Source organism: Caretta caretta, chromosome 7 (assembly GCF_965140235.1).
Source record: "Caretta caretta isolate rCarCar2 chromosome 7, rCarCar1.hap1, whole genome shotgun sequence".
Taxonomy (NCBI): domain Eukaryota; kingdom Metazoa; phylum Chordata; order Testudines; family Cheloniidae; genus Caretta; species Caretta caretta.
The window spans coordinates 57,932,217-57,948,424 of record NC_134212.1 but is presented as its reverse complement, the minus strand read 5'-3'; the positions used below and the strand labels follow the sequence as shown (position 1 = coordinate 57,948,424).

General features: G+C 46.4%; 1 protein-coding gene across 4 annotated transcripts in view; it reads left to right on the top strand.

Moving 5' to 3' along the window:
* Positions 1–2,147: 2,147 nt before the first annotated feature.
* LOC125639291 (WASH complex subunit 2C) overlaps positions 2,148–16,208 on the top strand; it is a 52,862-nt gene continuing 38,801 nt past the window's right edge. For 2 of the 4 annotated variants that reach the window (XM_048855992.2, XM_048855990.2), the window contains exons 1-11: positions 2,502–2,696; positions 4,994–5,158; positions 6,895–6,960; positions 7,743–7,916; positions 8,646–8,739; positions 9,157–9,215; positions 10,208–10,261; positions 11,033–11,134; positions 11,966–12,053; positions 13,389–13,457; positions 13,929–14,044. In XM_048855992.2, coding sequence (XP_048711949.2) covers positions 2,604–2,696; positions 4,994–5,158; positions 6,895–6,960; positions 7,743–7,916; positions 8,646–8,739; positions 9,157–9,215; positions 10,208–10,261; positions 11,033–11,134; positions 11,966–12,053; positions 13,389–13,457; positions 13,929–14,044 — 1,080 coding nt within the window. In that variant the 5' untranslated portion in view covers positions 2,502–2,603. Of the gene's footprint in view, positions 2,167–2,501; positions 2,697–4,993; positions 5,159–6,894; positions 6,961–7,742; positions 7,917–8,645; positions 8,740–9,156; positions 9,216–10,207; positions 10,262–11,032; positions 11,135–11,965; positions 12,054–13,388; positions 13,458–13,928; positions 14,045–16,208 lie in introns of those variants that run through there. The other 2 variants (XM_048855993.2, XM_048855991.2) reach the window with 2 other exon arrangements.

The window sequence follows — 16,208 nt, the reverse complement described above, 5'->3', positions numbered from 1 at the left end:
AGAAAAGGTTAAAAAAATTTTTCAAAGTGCATTTGCCATGTATACCAAACCCTGAAACTTGTTTATTTAATGGTGGACAGTTTTGGGTAATGTAAAGACCTTTGATGCTTTGGGCCACTTTATTCCATCTAAATTAATACAACAGCCAGCACACCTAAGCCAGATTTTCAAAGGAGTTCAGTATGCTGAGCTACTTTACAGATCTGCAAAAAGGAGTACTTGTGGCACCTTAGAGACTAACCAATTTATTTGAGCATAAGCTTTCGTGAGCTACAGCTCACTTCATCGGATGCATACTGTGGAAAGTGTAGCAGATCTTTTTATATACACACAAAGCATGAAAAAATACCTCCCCCCACCCCACTCTCCTGCTGGTAATAGCTTATCTAAAGTGACCACTCTCCTTACAATGTGTATGATAATCAAGTTGGGCCATTTCCAGCACAAATCCAGGGTTTAACAAGAACGTCGGTGGGGTGGGTAGGAAAAAACAAGGGGAAATAGGTTACCTTGCATAATGACTTAGCCACTCCCAGTCTCTATTCAAGCCTAAGTTAATTGTATCCAATTTGCAAATGAATTCCAATTCAACAGTTTCTCGCTGGAGTCTGGATTTGAAGTTTTTTTTTTAACCTGTCATTTTACAGATCTGGCCATTAATTTTGGTGCCTAAATGGGAGCTGAGTGTTTAGGAACCTCTGGCCCTAATTCTAGTTTAGGTACTGAGCACTTCTACTAGTTGTTTTCTAAATACTTGCAATTCTGTGGCAGGCAAAACAGCCAAGAATCTCCAGGCTGAGTCCGCTCAGTCTCTCAGAGCTCAAAGCTGTAAGGAAGCCCAGTAGATTACTAAGTGGCGGGACATGGGTATGCTGTTGGCTAATGTAGAAGTGTTGCCAGGCTTGGAGTCCTGGAATGAAATGGGATCACCTTGTTCAATGTGTGTTAAAGATCCCAACCCACTAGCTGGATCATACAGGACATGAGTCTAGTGCAGCTGTCAGCTAATGACCGATGCGAAGGCCATGAGGATCAATGGGAGTCTTTCTTTCCTGTGACTTCAGGGGGTTTGGGGATAGGCCATGCATACTGTATGCTGCAGAGGACCATCCTGGCCTGGGGGTAAGGTGGGGACGACGGACTGCAGGACACCAAACAGACCTGACCTCTAGGATTTTGTGTATTTCCCTGCTAAACCGGGCTCTGGCTCCCCCTGCCATTAACAAAACCTCTAGCTGCTGAATCCGCCTGAACACCCACCTGGTGCCTGGCCTCCCTGCTGTCCTTGTGTCCCTCTAGCGGGATGAGAGAGCCCTGGAGGGGCTGTAGGGTGACCAGGTGTCCAGTTTTCAACCGGAAAACCTGGTCGAAAAGGGATCCTAGCGGCTTCGGTCAGCACCGCTGACAGGGCCGTTAAAAGTCCGGTCTGCAGTGCTGCGGCACTAAGGCAGGCTAGTCCCTACCCGTACTGGCTGGCACTGCACTGCGCCCCAGAAAAGGCCAGCAGGTCGGCTCCTGCGGGGGGGGAGGACAGGGCTCTGCACCCTGCCCCTGCCCTGAGCACTGGCTCTGCACGCCTGTTGGCTGGGAACCAGCCAATGGGAGCTGGGGGGCGGGGCCTGCAGGCAACAGTGGCACATGGAGCCTCCTGGCCCCCCTGCCTAGGACCCAGACCTGATGGCTGGTTCTGGGGCACAAGCAGTGCGGTGCTAGGACAGGCAGACAACTTGCCTTAGCCCCCTTGCTGCGCCGCTGACCGGGAGCCACCTGATGTAAGCCCACGCCCCAACGCTGAGCCCCTGCCCCAGGCCTGAGCCCCCCCAAACCCAGAGCACCCTCCTGCACCAAACCCCTCATCTCCAGCCCCATCCCAGAGCCTGCACCCGCAGCTGAAGCCCTCATCCCCTCCCGCACCCCAAATGCCTGCCCCTGCCTGGAGCCCCCTCCCACACCCTGAACCTGACATTTCTAGACCCACCCCGGTTAGAGCCCTCACCCCTCCTGCACCCCAACCCCCTGCCCCAGCCCAGTGAAAGGGAGGGAGGGAAAATGCAGTAAGGGGGGGGTGGAGCCTCAGGGAAGGGGCGGGGCTAGGGTGCTCGGTTTTGTGTGACTAGAAAGTTGGCAACCCTAAGGGGCTGGGATGTGCCAGGTGAAAGAGCCCAGGTGAGTGATCCCAGGTGGGAGGTGAATGCAGGGGGTGGATCAAGCCCGGTAGTCTGCAAGGTGTCAGTAATCCCCGATGTGAGGGGGGGGGAGATGATCCCTTGACGGGGGAGGGGGAGAATCAGTCCTAGCTGGAGGGTCTGGGGTGGATAAGCCCCTGTGGGAGGGGAGGACAGGGTGGGTGCAGTGAGCCCGGCGGGGGCAGGGTAAGTGAGCCCGGCGGGGGCGGGGCCAGTGACGAGGGAGGCGGATCAGTGAGCCCGGCGGGGGGAGGGGCGGGATTAGTGACCCCGGGGGCGGGGCTGAGTTGAAGCGCTTCCGTCCAGTATCCGGACGCAGCGGGGTCCCGTGGCGGGCGGGTCACGTGATCGGGCTCAGCTGACGGCCAGCCGGGCGGGCTGACAGGGGCAGGGCGCAGGCGCTGCCCGGGCTCCACCATGGAGCGCGCGGACCCGGTCTGGGAGCGGGCCTGGGCCCTGGACGAGATCCGCAAGGGCAGCCAGAGCTGGTCGCTGGCCGCGGACGCCGGGGTGAGCGTTGGGCGGCGGCGGCTCGGGGCCATGGGCGCGGCTCCCGGGGGGCTGGCGGCGGGGGTTAAGGGAGGTGACTGGTGAGGGTAGGCGGGTGGCTGATGAAGGGCGCTATAGGGGAGGTGGGGGCGAAGGGGGTGGCTGGCGAGCGAGAGGTGAAGGGAGATATGGGAGAAGGTGGGGGGCTGGCAGGGGGTGGCTGGTGAGGGAGAGGTGAAGAGAGCTATGGGAGAAGGTGGGGGGGTGGCTGGTGAGGGAGAGGTGAAGGGAGCTATGGGAGAAGGTGGGGGGGTGGCTGGTGAGGGAGAGGTGAAGGGAGCTATGGGAGAAAGTGGGGGGGTGGCTGGTGAGGGAGAGGTGAAGGGAGCTATGGGAGAAAGTGGGGGGGTGGCTGGTGAGGGAGAGGTGAAGGGAGCTATGGGAGAAAGTGGGGGGGTGGCTGGTGAGGGAGAGGTGAAGAGAGCTATGGGAGAAGGTGGGGGGGTGGCTGGTGAGGGAGAGGTGAAGGGAGCTATGGGAGAAAGTGGGGGGGTGGCTGGTGAGGGAGAGGTGAAGGGAGCTATGGGAGAAAGTGGGGGGGTGGCTGGTGAGGGAGAGGTGAAGGGAGCTATGGGAGAAAGTGGGGGGGTGGCTGGTGAGGGAGAGGTGAAGGGAGCTATGGGAGAAAGTGGGGGGGTGGCTGGTGAGGGAGAGGTGAAGGGAGCTATGGGAGAAAGTGGGGGGGTGGCTGGTGAGGGAGAGGTGAAGAGAGCTATGGGAGAAAGTGGGGGGCTGGCAGGGGTGGCTGGTGAGGGAGAGGTGAAGGGAGCTATGGGAGAAAGTGGGGGGCTGGCAGGGGTGGCTGGTGAGGGAGAGGTGAAGGGAGCTATGGGAGAAAGTGGGGGGCTGGCAGGGGGTGGCTGGTGAGGGAGAGGTGAAGAGAGCTATGGGGACTGGTGGGGGTCTGGCAGGGGTGGTGAAGGGAGCTATGGGAGGCTGGGAGTGAAGGGATGGCTGGTGAGGGAGAGGTGAAGGGAGCTATGGGAGAGATGGAGGAGATGGTGGGATGGCTGGTGAAGGGGCTGGCAGGGGGAGGTGAAGGGAGCTGGGGGGGTAGTGAGAGGTTGTGGGGGAGGTGATTCCCCAGGTGGACTTGCTCTCAGCCTCTGGACCCTCCTTAGCCTCTCCAGGCACCCACTTCCCTCTCCCCATGCTGCAGCTGCACCAGGGGGCCGTTCCCCAGGTGTTTCTCATTGCTCACCGATGGGGGCCAAGCCTGCTTCTTACTGGCCCCCTGTGAAGGGGGCCAGGGTCCTCAGGCAGCCTGTATCCCCCTTTAGCGGGTGCAGTCAAGAGGGTCTTGGCAGTTGGGAGCAGTGGGGTGCTTGTGGTGGGGGCAGGGCCCAAGGGCTGAGCCAGCTGTGTTCCCCAAAGCTAGCTGCAAAAGTAGGGGTAGGCTCATGGATCGGGGGGAAGGGGAGGTCATATGCAAGCTGGCAGTGGGCTCTTTGGGCAGCTGCCTCTAATGAGGGGTGTGTTTCTCCTATGCTGTGTGGATTCTTGAATATATGGACCCCCCTCTGCAGTCTGGAAACCCAAACATGGCACTCGGGTGCTAGTTCCCAAGAGCTGGTGAATCCCTCCCCTTTCCAGAAGTACAAACAGAAAATGAAACTGATCTTGCTCTCCACACTGAGGGCCACTTTCCCTGTGGATGGGGGAGGGGCAACCCACAGATGTCCTGAGAGCTCTAGAATTTCCCATCTCCCCTCTTTCCTAGTCCCCTCTGTGACTTTCTCTCCCTCCTATCTGTTTAGTGCATGTACCAGTAGTGACAGGTTCAGCGTTAATTACCTTCAGAAATTTCTCAGGTTGGCAGCACACCTAGGATGGTGCTGTGGAAAGCTGCCATCCTGGGGTTTGCCCTCACTTTCCCATGTCACATCGAGTCCTCATGGAATCATAGTGTGACTAGGGCCTGGTGGGGATGCCATGGTGAAAGGAGAGGGATGTGATGCCACTTTAAATCCAACCCCTCAGCAAATCAGTGGTGGTTTCTGCTATTTTAATACTCTTATTTTATGAGCTGACCCTGTGTGAACTGCAAAAAATAAACCACAAAAATAATGGGGTGGGGCGGGGGGAAGTCACAAGAACAATTAGAGTATTAGTGACTTGAGTCAGGAGTTCTCCAGTCTAAAATATCTTTTTTGTCACTTTCCTGTTTTTAATTCACTTGAATGAATTGCTGTGGCCTTTTTATTGTGACTAAAGTTATCTGAAATTCAACACCACTCTCTTATGTGTTTTGTAAATAGCTTCTTCATTTTCTGCAAGAGTTTTCCCAGCAGACCATCTCCAGGACGCATGAAATTAAAAAACAAGTAGACGGACTGATTCATGAAACCAAAGCCACAGACTGTCGCCTACATAATGTCTTCAGTGACTTTCTTATGTTGTCCAACACGCAGTTCATTGAAAATGTGAGTGCACCAGGATCTAACAGGCTTAGAAGCAAGTGATATAGTTTGGAGTATGTTAAAATAGAGAGCATTTCTACTAGCTCTCTATTGTTTGATCATTTTTGTTTGGCAACCCTGTAACTATTGGTGGGGTGATGTATTGTTTCTGATGATTTTGTCTGTTCAGAAGTCACTTCTCTAAATTATGCCAGAAATATTAGGCAAGTTTGTGGTTCTGGTTTCTTTACACTGTATTTACTGTTACGGAATGACACTATTGGTGATCGCAGATGTGAACATCAGTGTTTCAGTACAGTAAGAAGTTGGATGTGAAAAATGTTGGCGTTACACACTTAACTACTAAGTGAGTAATGCTATAACAATGAATCGCTTTAATTTCTTTAGGCATTCTGAAGTGCTCTGCACGCTGGCAGATATTTTGCCTTGATCAACATTGTACTCAGATTGTGCTTGGCTTACATAAAGCAGAAATACTTTTTTACTGTAAGGGCCTTTGTACAGGGACAAAGCAGTGGAGAATCAGGCCCTGGGCATCTTTAGATACTGTGATACCTAGCTGTGTTGTGCTGCATCATAATGCTGCTGTGTAAGACATTTAAAAGATGATATTGTGGGTGCTCAGTGTATTTGAAAATGTGGTCCAAATTGTCTCAAGTTGGTTGCCCAAAAGTTGAAGTACTCTGAATCGGGGGCTGCTTCTAAGACCTTTGGCCTAAACTTTTCTGTGCTTCAGTTACTAATCTGCGAACCAGTTTAGCGTCTTACCAGATGTTCGTAGCTAGGTTTGGCAAGCTGGTCAATTGACCGTCCCTTATTTGATCATGGTCATGTATTCCAGCAAGTGTCCTGATGTAGGCAGCAGCCTACCTTTTTGATTGATCATCAGTGCACATGGTGGTTTACAAAGCACATTAAATAAGTTAAGACAGTCTTTGCCTGAAGAATTTACAGTCTAAAATGACTACACAAATGTGCAAAAATTAATTCAGAAGAGAGTGGGGGAGGGAGAGGAGGGTTCAGTCATTAAAATTCCTTTCCCAACACAGAGAGAAAAGATTTAACTTAATTTTTCTTTTCTTTTTTGTAATGTTCAGTCTTGAATCAGTTCACATTTAAATGCTAAGCTGACATTGTTTTAAAAAAAAGGTAATAATGATCATTCCTGTTTTTAGAACTTCACCTTATTGTGTGTTACATTTTTCTGAGTTAAAGTAAATCAGTTAAGTAACTTGTTTTTTTGTAATTAGGCATAAGTCTCTAAGGCTAAGCCTATTGGAGACCATAAAGTCTTACTCTTTTGTTACTGTTCTAATAAATTAGTGCTTTAAAATATTTGACCGTTTGTGATGTTTGATCTGTCAATTTACCAGTTATTTTTGGAACAGTCAAATGCCCAACCCTATTCATAAAATGGTTTTGCGATTCACCTATGAAAGGTGCTACAGGAGTACAAAATATTTTCAACTAAACTGTAGAAAAAATGCCCAGTCTTCTAATCATGCTAAATTAATACGTGTGTTTTTTAAATAAATGCATTAGACAGTTCTAAAATAGCATCATGCTGAATCTCTCAGATGTAAATGATCATATTGTTTGTCTATTTCCTGGAAAAGTAGTGGGAATAGAGTCTCAATATGTTAATGAATTTTTCTATACCTTGTGGACAGTATCTGATTTTTTTCATCATCTGCAGCAGAACGTTATATTAATTTGAATCAATTCTCTTGGATCCATAGAGAGTATATGATGAAGAAGTGGAAGAACCTATTCCCAAAGCTGAAGTAGGAGACAAAGCAGAACAGGTTAGATGACTTATATTATTACGAGTGATGACACTGTGTTTGGAGCTGTGGAAAACATAGAAGAAGACACGTTTTTTTTTTTTTGTTTTTTTTTTTACTCTCAGGCACTTGCAACTTACAGGCTGAATCTTGTTTACGTTACTCTTGCCAGTCCACCTGTTGGATGACTTGAGTCTCACAACCCTAAAAACTCAGGAGCACTATTGAGGACTACTGGTGTATCGTGACTTCAAGCCCAGTGTCTTGTGTCCAGTAGCCAAGCTTAAATTCTAGTTTTCTAAGTGCGACACATGATTGTAGCAAAAGAGGCAGGGGGCTAAACATTCTTCACAAATCCTGGAGTTGTGACTAGACACAGGATTGTGTCTGGAATCCTGTAATGGTGCAAAGCCAGGAAGTCTTTTCTTCATTTGGTAATTAAATGCACTTGGAAGCTAAAAGATCTCTTGTATTTTGGGGTTGGTAAAATGGAATTTAATCTGCGATAGAATTGAATACATCTTTTCATCAGTTTTAAGCTTACCAAAGTAGTTTTTGTCATTTTAACTACAGTGAAACAGCTCTGTTGAGAGACTGCAATTTTCAGTCTCATTGCTATGACATAGTTGAACCCACCATCAGAGGTGGAAACCATACCTCTATGCCACCAAGGGATCTTAAAGGTAGCTGTATTGAGAGTGGGCTCAATGCTGATTTGGAGCTAACCTCCTGCAGTTATGTTTGACAGTGAAAATGACTTTGACTAAAACTAAACAGAAATACGGTGTTTCTGTTATTTAAAGGAGAAAACCCGGGAGCAAAAAGAAGCAGATTTGATTCCTAAAATCCAGGAAGCGGTGAACTATGGGTTGCAAGTGCTGGACAGTGCATTTGAGCAGCTGGACATCAAAGCAGGCAATTCAGACTCTGAAGAGGAAGAAACTAATGAAAGGGTAGAACTAATACTGGAGCCAAAGGTAAAGAAACCTGATTTTGGGGAGCACTGGGCTTGAATCTTATCTCATGTACACCAGTGCAGGCTGGGAGCAATACCAGCCACGTCAGTTATGCTGGTGTAAAACTGATACAAGTTGCATCAGAATTGGGCCCATTGTTTGGGGCTGAAGTGGCGGGCAGCAGCGCCCCTTGCTGAGCTATCTCTGGGGTTGTGTAACTAGCTCTTATGTCTTAGAGCCAACCAGATAGTAGTTGTATGTACTTGCAAAGAGTACATAGAAAAAGGCCCTGTGCCCTTCTCTGTGGGTTTTCTGGTGCATGTTGAAATACAAGGGGGTAGTTCATATTGATGGGTTTGGGAGGGGGCACATTCAGTTTTGTGTGAGGAGGCGGTCTTAATGAATGTGAACGCTCTCTCTCTCTTTTTTTTTTATTGAGTCCCTTTATGGGGTTCAAAGACAGTTTAATTGATATAGACACGATCTCCATTGGACCAGCGAATAACAGCCCTAACCATCAATTCTAGACCCAGGACTCCAACCTAATACTTGTATTCTTCCAGTCTTCACAAGCATTATTCAGCACCTGATTTGGAACTGAAAACTGTTTTGGGACTAATGGTCTGCATAGTGTTGGGGTCTTTAGAGGAAAAAGAAAAGTGCGGTATTGTTTTGAAATAAGAACTGTAAAGTGTCTTCTCCATGGCATAGAGATATAAACAAAACCCAACCCTCTTTGTCTCTTTACAGGATCTCTATATTGATAGGCCTTTACCTTATTTAATTGGCTCCCAGCTGTTCATGGAACGTGATGATGTTGGGCTGGGGGATTTCTCTAGCGAAGGTTTGTGCGGGCATTGGCCTTATTTATGTTGGTAACTAGTTCCTGGCTTATTGCTTTGGCTCATGTTGAAGTGAATGGCATGGATTATGTTGTGTGTTGGTGATTTTGGTGACTGATGTACTAAGGGGGGCGTGCATGCACCATATCAGGTACCTGCTAAGAGCTTAATGTTACAGCGAACTGGCCAAGCTTAATGTGACTTAGTGCTCAGTGCTTACAAGATCTGAGGTTTGTGGGCATGGAATGGAGGGATTATCATAACCTGTGCTTTTCAAACCAATCTCTCCTTTACACAGTGTTTAATTCTCCATTTACGATGCTGTAGGGTAGATGTCTGTGTTCTGAAGGCTGGAAAGCTGCATGTGTCACTGTGCTGTCTGAACTGAGCTCTCTTTTCTGTTTGTCATTTTTGAATAGAAGGGTCAGTAGACAGTGATCGTGGGAGTGTAATTGACAGTGAAGAAAACGATGAAGAGGTAAGAGGAGAAGATAACTGTCTGTTTAAGCTCGTTGGGGCAGGGGCTATCTTTGTTCTGTTTGTACAACACCTAGCATAGTGGGGTTCTGGTCCATGACTGGAGCTCCTAGGTGCTATGATGATACAAATAATTTTTTGCATAAACACTTGGGCTTCTTGATTATGTGATTATATGATGGCCTCATTATTTAGAATGACATTTTCCACTCCAGCATCACTAAAGGGTCAAATCTTTTTTTTTTAAATTGTATATTTTACCTGTGATGCAAGTATTTCACATTGCTGTTCTTGTGTGATGATTTTTCCTGAAACAAAATCTTTTCAATAGAGCAATAAAGAGACAATAGTTCTAATTGTGCTGCCTATATTGAGCCATGCATATTTGGCTGAAGTATTTTCAGTCTAATTTTCTGTCATTTCAACAATAAGTGATTAGATCTTCCCATGGCTTCCCACGAGCTGCAGGTATATGCAATGACCCAGTATGGTGACAAGATGAGCAACAGAAACCCCATTCACTGCTTACTCTGTAAACCTGCTTGTCTCTGATTATGGTGAACCATAACTTGTGGTTTTATACATTTGCTGTATCACATCTTTTGCATCTGACAAGCTATGTCTGTAATGTGTACATTACATGCACCAGCTGTGTGCTAATTAGTGGAAGCATACTCTCTGCTCCTGAAGAAGTTTTGCTTTCTGCATTTTGTAAGACTTGAGCTTTCCTTCTGAGCCAGACTAAAACTCCTATTAAAATATGTTGAACATTTTTCTGAAACAAAGGCTTAAAAACTCTTGTGCATCAGTCATAGTCTGTAGTGCCTAGTTATTAGACTGCTGGGTTCAGTGACAGAAAGCAAGCCGAAGAGGTGCAATAGGCTGTTTTGGTGGTCAGAACTGCTGCAGGCATGGAATTTTAAAGCGTTCTACCTTAGGCACATAGCATGACTGTGTGAATTGTCTGTTTATCAAATTGCTTTTGCATTCTAGGAATCAGATGATGAATTTGGAAACCCAAGTGAGGACGATCAAAAGCCAGTAAGGGCAAGTACTGTGGAATGGAACAAAAGGCTGTCTGATGTTTAAATCAAGATTGGGTGCTTTTCTGAAAGACCTGCTCTAGGACTTACTTTGGGGAAGTTCTTTGGCCTGCGTTAGAGGCCAGACTAGATAATCACAGTAGTCCCTTCTGGCCTGGGAATTGATGTATCTATGTGCTGTACACAATGGAGATGCAAGGGAGAGGAGATAGATAGGATTTTGTAGGGACAGCTGGTCAAAGTCTAGGTTAAAACACGAATCGTGTCATCTTTCAGATATCTTGTTTGTGTGCTCAGCATGTTTGGACCCAATGGCCCTTGGTTTGGGGGTGGGGTGGCGTGTGGGTGAATGCTTTAAAAATGAAGTAAAGCCCACTTGCAGTTCAAGTCTAAACCTTCAGAAATGCACAATGTCACAGATAAAACAGAAAAGGCAAAGTAGATAGGGGATGAAGCAGAAGGGAAGCTGGAAGGTAGAAACAGAGGTGGGAGGGGTATATGTGTAATGGTGAGGATACTGTCCTTATGATCAGATTTTTTTTGTCATCTCTCTTCCCTTTAGTTAATTGGAGGACCTGTCTGTTCGTGCTGGGCGCAGGGAGAATATGCAGCATTACTTGAGGCTTAGAACACTTCCTTCCCTGTCATCCCTACCCCCCAAAAATCATACCCCGAAAACTAGTTGAATGTTCTTGTAAGCAAATTCAGTTCAGTCCGCTGGCCCTTCCTTTTCTGGCTGTAACAGATAACAATGACTTGTGTTGTTGCTTTTCAGAGAAGGACATTTGTGAGTGATGAGGAGGATGGGTGTGACCTCTTTGGTGACTCTGAAAAAGAGGAAGAGGAGGAAGAGGACTTAGAAGAAAACACAAGGCCGGTAAGGAATGAGGCATAATTCCCTCTTGCGGGTGTGAAGGAATTGAAATACTATCAGTAATGTGAGTAAATGAGCAAGCACAGTGATGGCTAGGAGGTCTCTGGCACGGGGTGTAGCAGAGACTGTTGAGGCTCCTTACTAGCAGTATTGCCTGTTCATGATACCTCTTGGGATGCCAGAGGCCCAGGTTGGCTCCAGAGCGGCCTCTGTAGCTGTGCAAAGTAGCTTATTGTGCTCCTACATGCAAATGTTGTCTGTCTCACTCCGGGGACTGCCCAAAAGCAAGGTGGCGGCTTTAAGAATTTTGAAGAAAAGTAGGAAATGGCTTGTGTTCTTGCCTCATGACCCATTAAATTACCTGATATTTTAAACTTGCATAATACTTTCTGTCCTGCAGGATTCCAAAGTGCTTCGCAAACCATTGGCATACAGCCCTATTGAAGCAGTGCTGCCTCTGGTGTGGATCATGGCATCCAATAGGGGAAGGGAAGTGATTAGCTCAGAATACTGGGACAAAACCCTTCCTCTTACACACAGTGCTAGGACGTGAGCTCCCTTCCCTAAGGATCTGATCTGAACCCCCTTCCTATCCCGTGGGGTTGAAACTCTATGGATTAGCCTCAGATGAAGGAAGGGCTGATTGATTCTGCTGGCATCTGTACCTGTGTGTTTACAGGTATCAAACCTGTTGCTTGCGCTGCTAAACTGTCCCCTTGGGTAATGTTCTTATCTCTGCCAGTAAGGGGTGAGCCAAACACTCATTGAGACATAAAATAGGACTTCACTGAAAGGAATACAGTGTTCTCTTCCTTCTCCTTATTGTACCCTCAGAAAAAGAAAAGACCAACGTCATTTGCAGATGAGCTGGCAGCACGGATCAAAGGGGATGTGCCTAGCAAACAAGATGAAGAGCAGTCCTGTAAGCTACTCTTTTTAGTACATGTCTGTGGGGAAGTGCTAGGGTCTTGAGGTTGTTTGAGGAGTTCTTTGTAATAGTACAATAGTATTTTCATGTGTGAGTGCATTTTTCATGAAAGCAAATAGCATGCGTCTGTCCTCTTGCAATCAAGGACAAGTAAATGATACAGACAATGACATTCTAATAACACAGCATTTGACAATGGGGTTCTAAAGGGGTTCTGGCCAGGAGTAGGTATGAATGTCATGTTGGAATTTGTATGGAGAACCAGTAGAGTCCTCCAGTCAGGAATAGGTTAATCCAGCGGTCCCCATCTTTCTTGTGGGAATAGCATATTGCGATTCCCAGAAGACTCTGGCAAGCGCCGGACACCCTGCCGCCGAAATACCGCTGCTGAAAACCGGCAGCGGGAAGAAGCATCGCCACCAAGAAAACGGCAACGCTTCTCGGCAGCATTTCGGCGGCGGGGTGTCCTGTGGGTGCGCAAAAATGCCCTGGCGGGTGCCATGCCACAGGCCCTGCACTGTGGACCCCTGGGCTAATCACTTCTCCACTTCCCTGCAGATTAGGTCAGGAAGGGGATTCTTGCCTTGTCTGCTCCCCACATGGTGTAAAATTGTGCATTGGTGTATGCGCATTGTTTGGCTGTTTCATCTGACTTAGGGGGAGACACTGGCCACTAGCCTCTTCCCCTTCTGGCTGTTCTAAGAGTGAGAGAAACAAAATATTCTAGTGCTTTAGTATGTTCAGGCTTTTAAATAAGACCTAACCTGTCAATATCACTTGTACTCAGAGAAATCTTCCTTACTGCTGGTGTTAGTTAGTCCCACCATAGACTAAGATTGTGAGATTTTTGCATCTTTACTCTCGACCATTTAGACCACCGGTTGTTGTTTTTCTACTTTGCTCAGCTTGAATAGTCAAACTAGATTGGTCCTTTTCATGCTTAATTTGAAAAATGTTCTTGTTTATGAAAATGAATAGAGGCATCTTCCAGATATACCACCATCAAATACTTTTAAATTAAAATCTTTAATCTGTAAAGTGCCTGACATGTTGGGGCCCTGATATATAAAGTTTAAGTGCTACTGTAATAAAAAATGACAAATTTCTATTCACCTCAAGCTCTGAAAATGTTCACTCAATTGAACAATTGGCATAAAACTAATTTGCAGGGTTGCTTCAGGAAGCTGTGCAATGTAGAAAAATATACAAATGGGCTCTTGTTCTGACTCATGTTTTAAGATGCATTTATAGCAAACTGGCCTCCAGTAATAAATCACAAGAGTAAAGATGAACTCTTTTTAATGACCTCTTCATCTTTTCTTCTCCAAGCTCTGTCAGCAGAAATCAAAACGAAGAAGACTGTGAAAGAAAAGAAGGAAGTCAGAGTTCCATCAGACGGTAGGGCTTCCTCCTCTGCTCTGTACCTTCTGCTTCTAAATTTGTGGGGGGGGGAGGGTCAGATCTTCCGGATAAAGTGATATATTCCAGAAACCCCACTTCTGCACTGTATCAATTAGCATCCTTCAGTTTATACGACTGGCAGTAAAGTAGCCTGTGTTCATGTCTGCACCAAGCAAGAGTAGAAATGGATATAGAAGAAGTTCCTTGCTCACACATGATCTTACTTGGCTTGGTCCAATTGCTACAGATCTCATGCTTAGTTGCTACAGTGATACGTGTGATGTCAGAACTTCTATAGAATAGACAAAGCTGATTTTTTCTTGTGCATGTATGTCTGTAAAATCAAAACAGATTGTTACCATGGAGCATGTAGGTTATTTGGCCCCTTCTCTGTGATGCTTCCTGAGAATGCAGAGGAGTAGGCCCAATTAACAGCTCTCCTGCAGTATGCTTGTGCTTTGTTTCTAGATGACGAGGATGACATCTTCAAACCTCCCGAGCTGACTGATGAAGACTTCTCGCCATTTGGTTCGAAGGGTGGCCTTTTCAGTGGTGGGATGGGACTCTTTGACAATGAGGAGGAGGTTAGTTACTGGTGGGGTAGAGGGGCACATGGATTCTTTCACAGATGTCCCCCTGAAAAAGGGATTGATGCTGTTGGAAGGTGAGGAGAGAGGAACTCTCAAACTTACCACAACATCTTTCCTGCTTGAGCCACAAACATAATGCTCGAGTGAGGTTCTGCATTTTGTTCCTCTGTGCATGATGCCCTTTCTCCAATAGTTGATCTTTAAATATTCATGGTAAATAGGCCCGATGAGATGTTAGATGGGGTGGGATCTGAGTTACTACAGAAAATTCTTTCCTGGGTATCTGGCTGGTGAATCTTGCCCATATGCTCAGGGTTTAGCTGATTGCCATATTTGGGGTCAGGAAGGAATTTTCCTCCAGGGCAAATTGGAAGAGGCCCTGGAGGTTTTTCACCTTCTTCTGTAGCCTGGGGCACGGGTCATTTGCTGGAGGATTCTCTGCACCGTGAAGTCTTTAAACCACAATTTGAGAACTTCAATAGCTCAGACATAGGTGAGAGGTTTTTCGCAGGAGTGGGTGGGTGAGATTCTGTGGCCTGCATTGTACAGTAGGTTGGACTAGATGATCATAATGGTCCCTTCTGACCTTAGTATCTATGAATCTATAGTATTAAAAGCAATGAGGGGATGGCTTGGCGTTCTGAAAATCACATTGGAAATAGATTCCTTGGATTCACAGGTTCAGCTCACAGCTGGGTTGACTCAGCCCTTCTTTTTGAGGTAGATAAATCAAGGAAAGTGCAGTTAACTGAAAAGACCTGTGCGGAGTAAAGACTTTTAAAGACAGCTCCACATGGATGCTGAAAATCATTTGCCTCTCTTCAGAAAAGAGCAGATTTGACCCTGGGGTCTTTGGGCAGAATATCCCTCCCACTCCCTCTGCACCATTAGCATTTATGGATTTTGTCAATAACTGCTCTGCCACCACTACCCCAGAGGTGGCCATATTGCAACAGTGCAGTATATACATAACTTGTGGAGTGCTGTGTGATCCTTTGGAATGGAAGGCCAGCTGTATAGACCTAAAACTAATGTTTAATAGCCTCCCTGACCCATCTTAGACTCTTGGTTCACCCCTTGGTCCTGTTAACCTGCGATTGTACAACTTCTGGGTACCTGCACTGCCCAGAAAACTTAATGCGTACATTTGTTTGTGTATGTAAAAATGATTTACAGAGAGATGCAACTAAACTGTCTCTTTTCTCTCTTCTCTCCCGCCCCCACATTTATACATATTTCAGTTCTATGCAGAAAAATGTTGGTATTGTGAAAAGAAACGCTTGTATTTCTAATAAGATTTAAGAGTCAGCAGGTAAACAAGAAAAATAACTACTTGTGTGTTACGAGCTAGTCAGCTGACTGACTTAGAGCAGCAACTGTTGGCTTTTGTGGCTACACCCGCACAGCTCCTTAAACAGGCTGTTGAGCTACTAGTCATGACCAATGAGACATAGGATAGAAGCATGACATTAACAGTGCACCCACTGATTCATATGTTCCCTGACGTCAAAGCTTTGCTATCTAGCGACTTGTAGAGCAGACTTACCCTGGAGTGGGTGTCAGAGATCACAAAGATTGTGACATTTATTGGATACTTTCCAACAGAACGGGGAGCCTCTTTATTACAGATATCTGTCCACCCACTCCAACTCTTCCTTCATCTGTTTTAAAGTACTCAAAATATATTTCCACTCTAAGCAGCAGTAATTGATTTTTCTTTTAATTATAGGATTGTAAGTTTGGTTTTTGACATCAATGCATATTTGGGTAAAATAACTAGGCTCTCATTTATTATTGTAAAAGTTACTGTCATCATCTTAATTTTTATTAAATGTTTCCTTTTTCAGTATAGACACATCCTCCATAAAGCTTAGTAGAAGAATGAGTCTGCGGCAGGACTCCTCAAGAAGCCTGTTTTCAAACAGCTGTACCCAAATCCCTTTTATACACTAGGGCTGGGATATTTTGGGGGGTGCCAGAGACAGTTGGATGCTTAACACCCTCTGAGTTTCAGTGATGCCCAGCTCTTAGGATCCTTGAGTGGTACCTAGGGTGACATTTTCAAAGTGCTCGTTTGAGTGATCAGCATAGGGCAAATTGGAACCTGTGTTTACCATTTGAGGAGCACAATTTCAAGTTCTCTTCAGCTTCTGGTAAT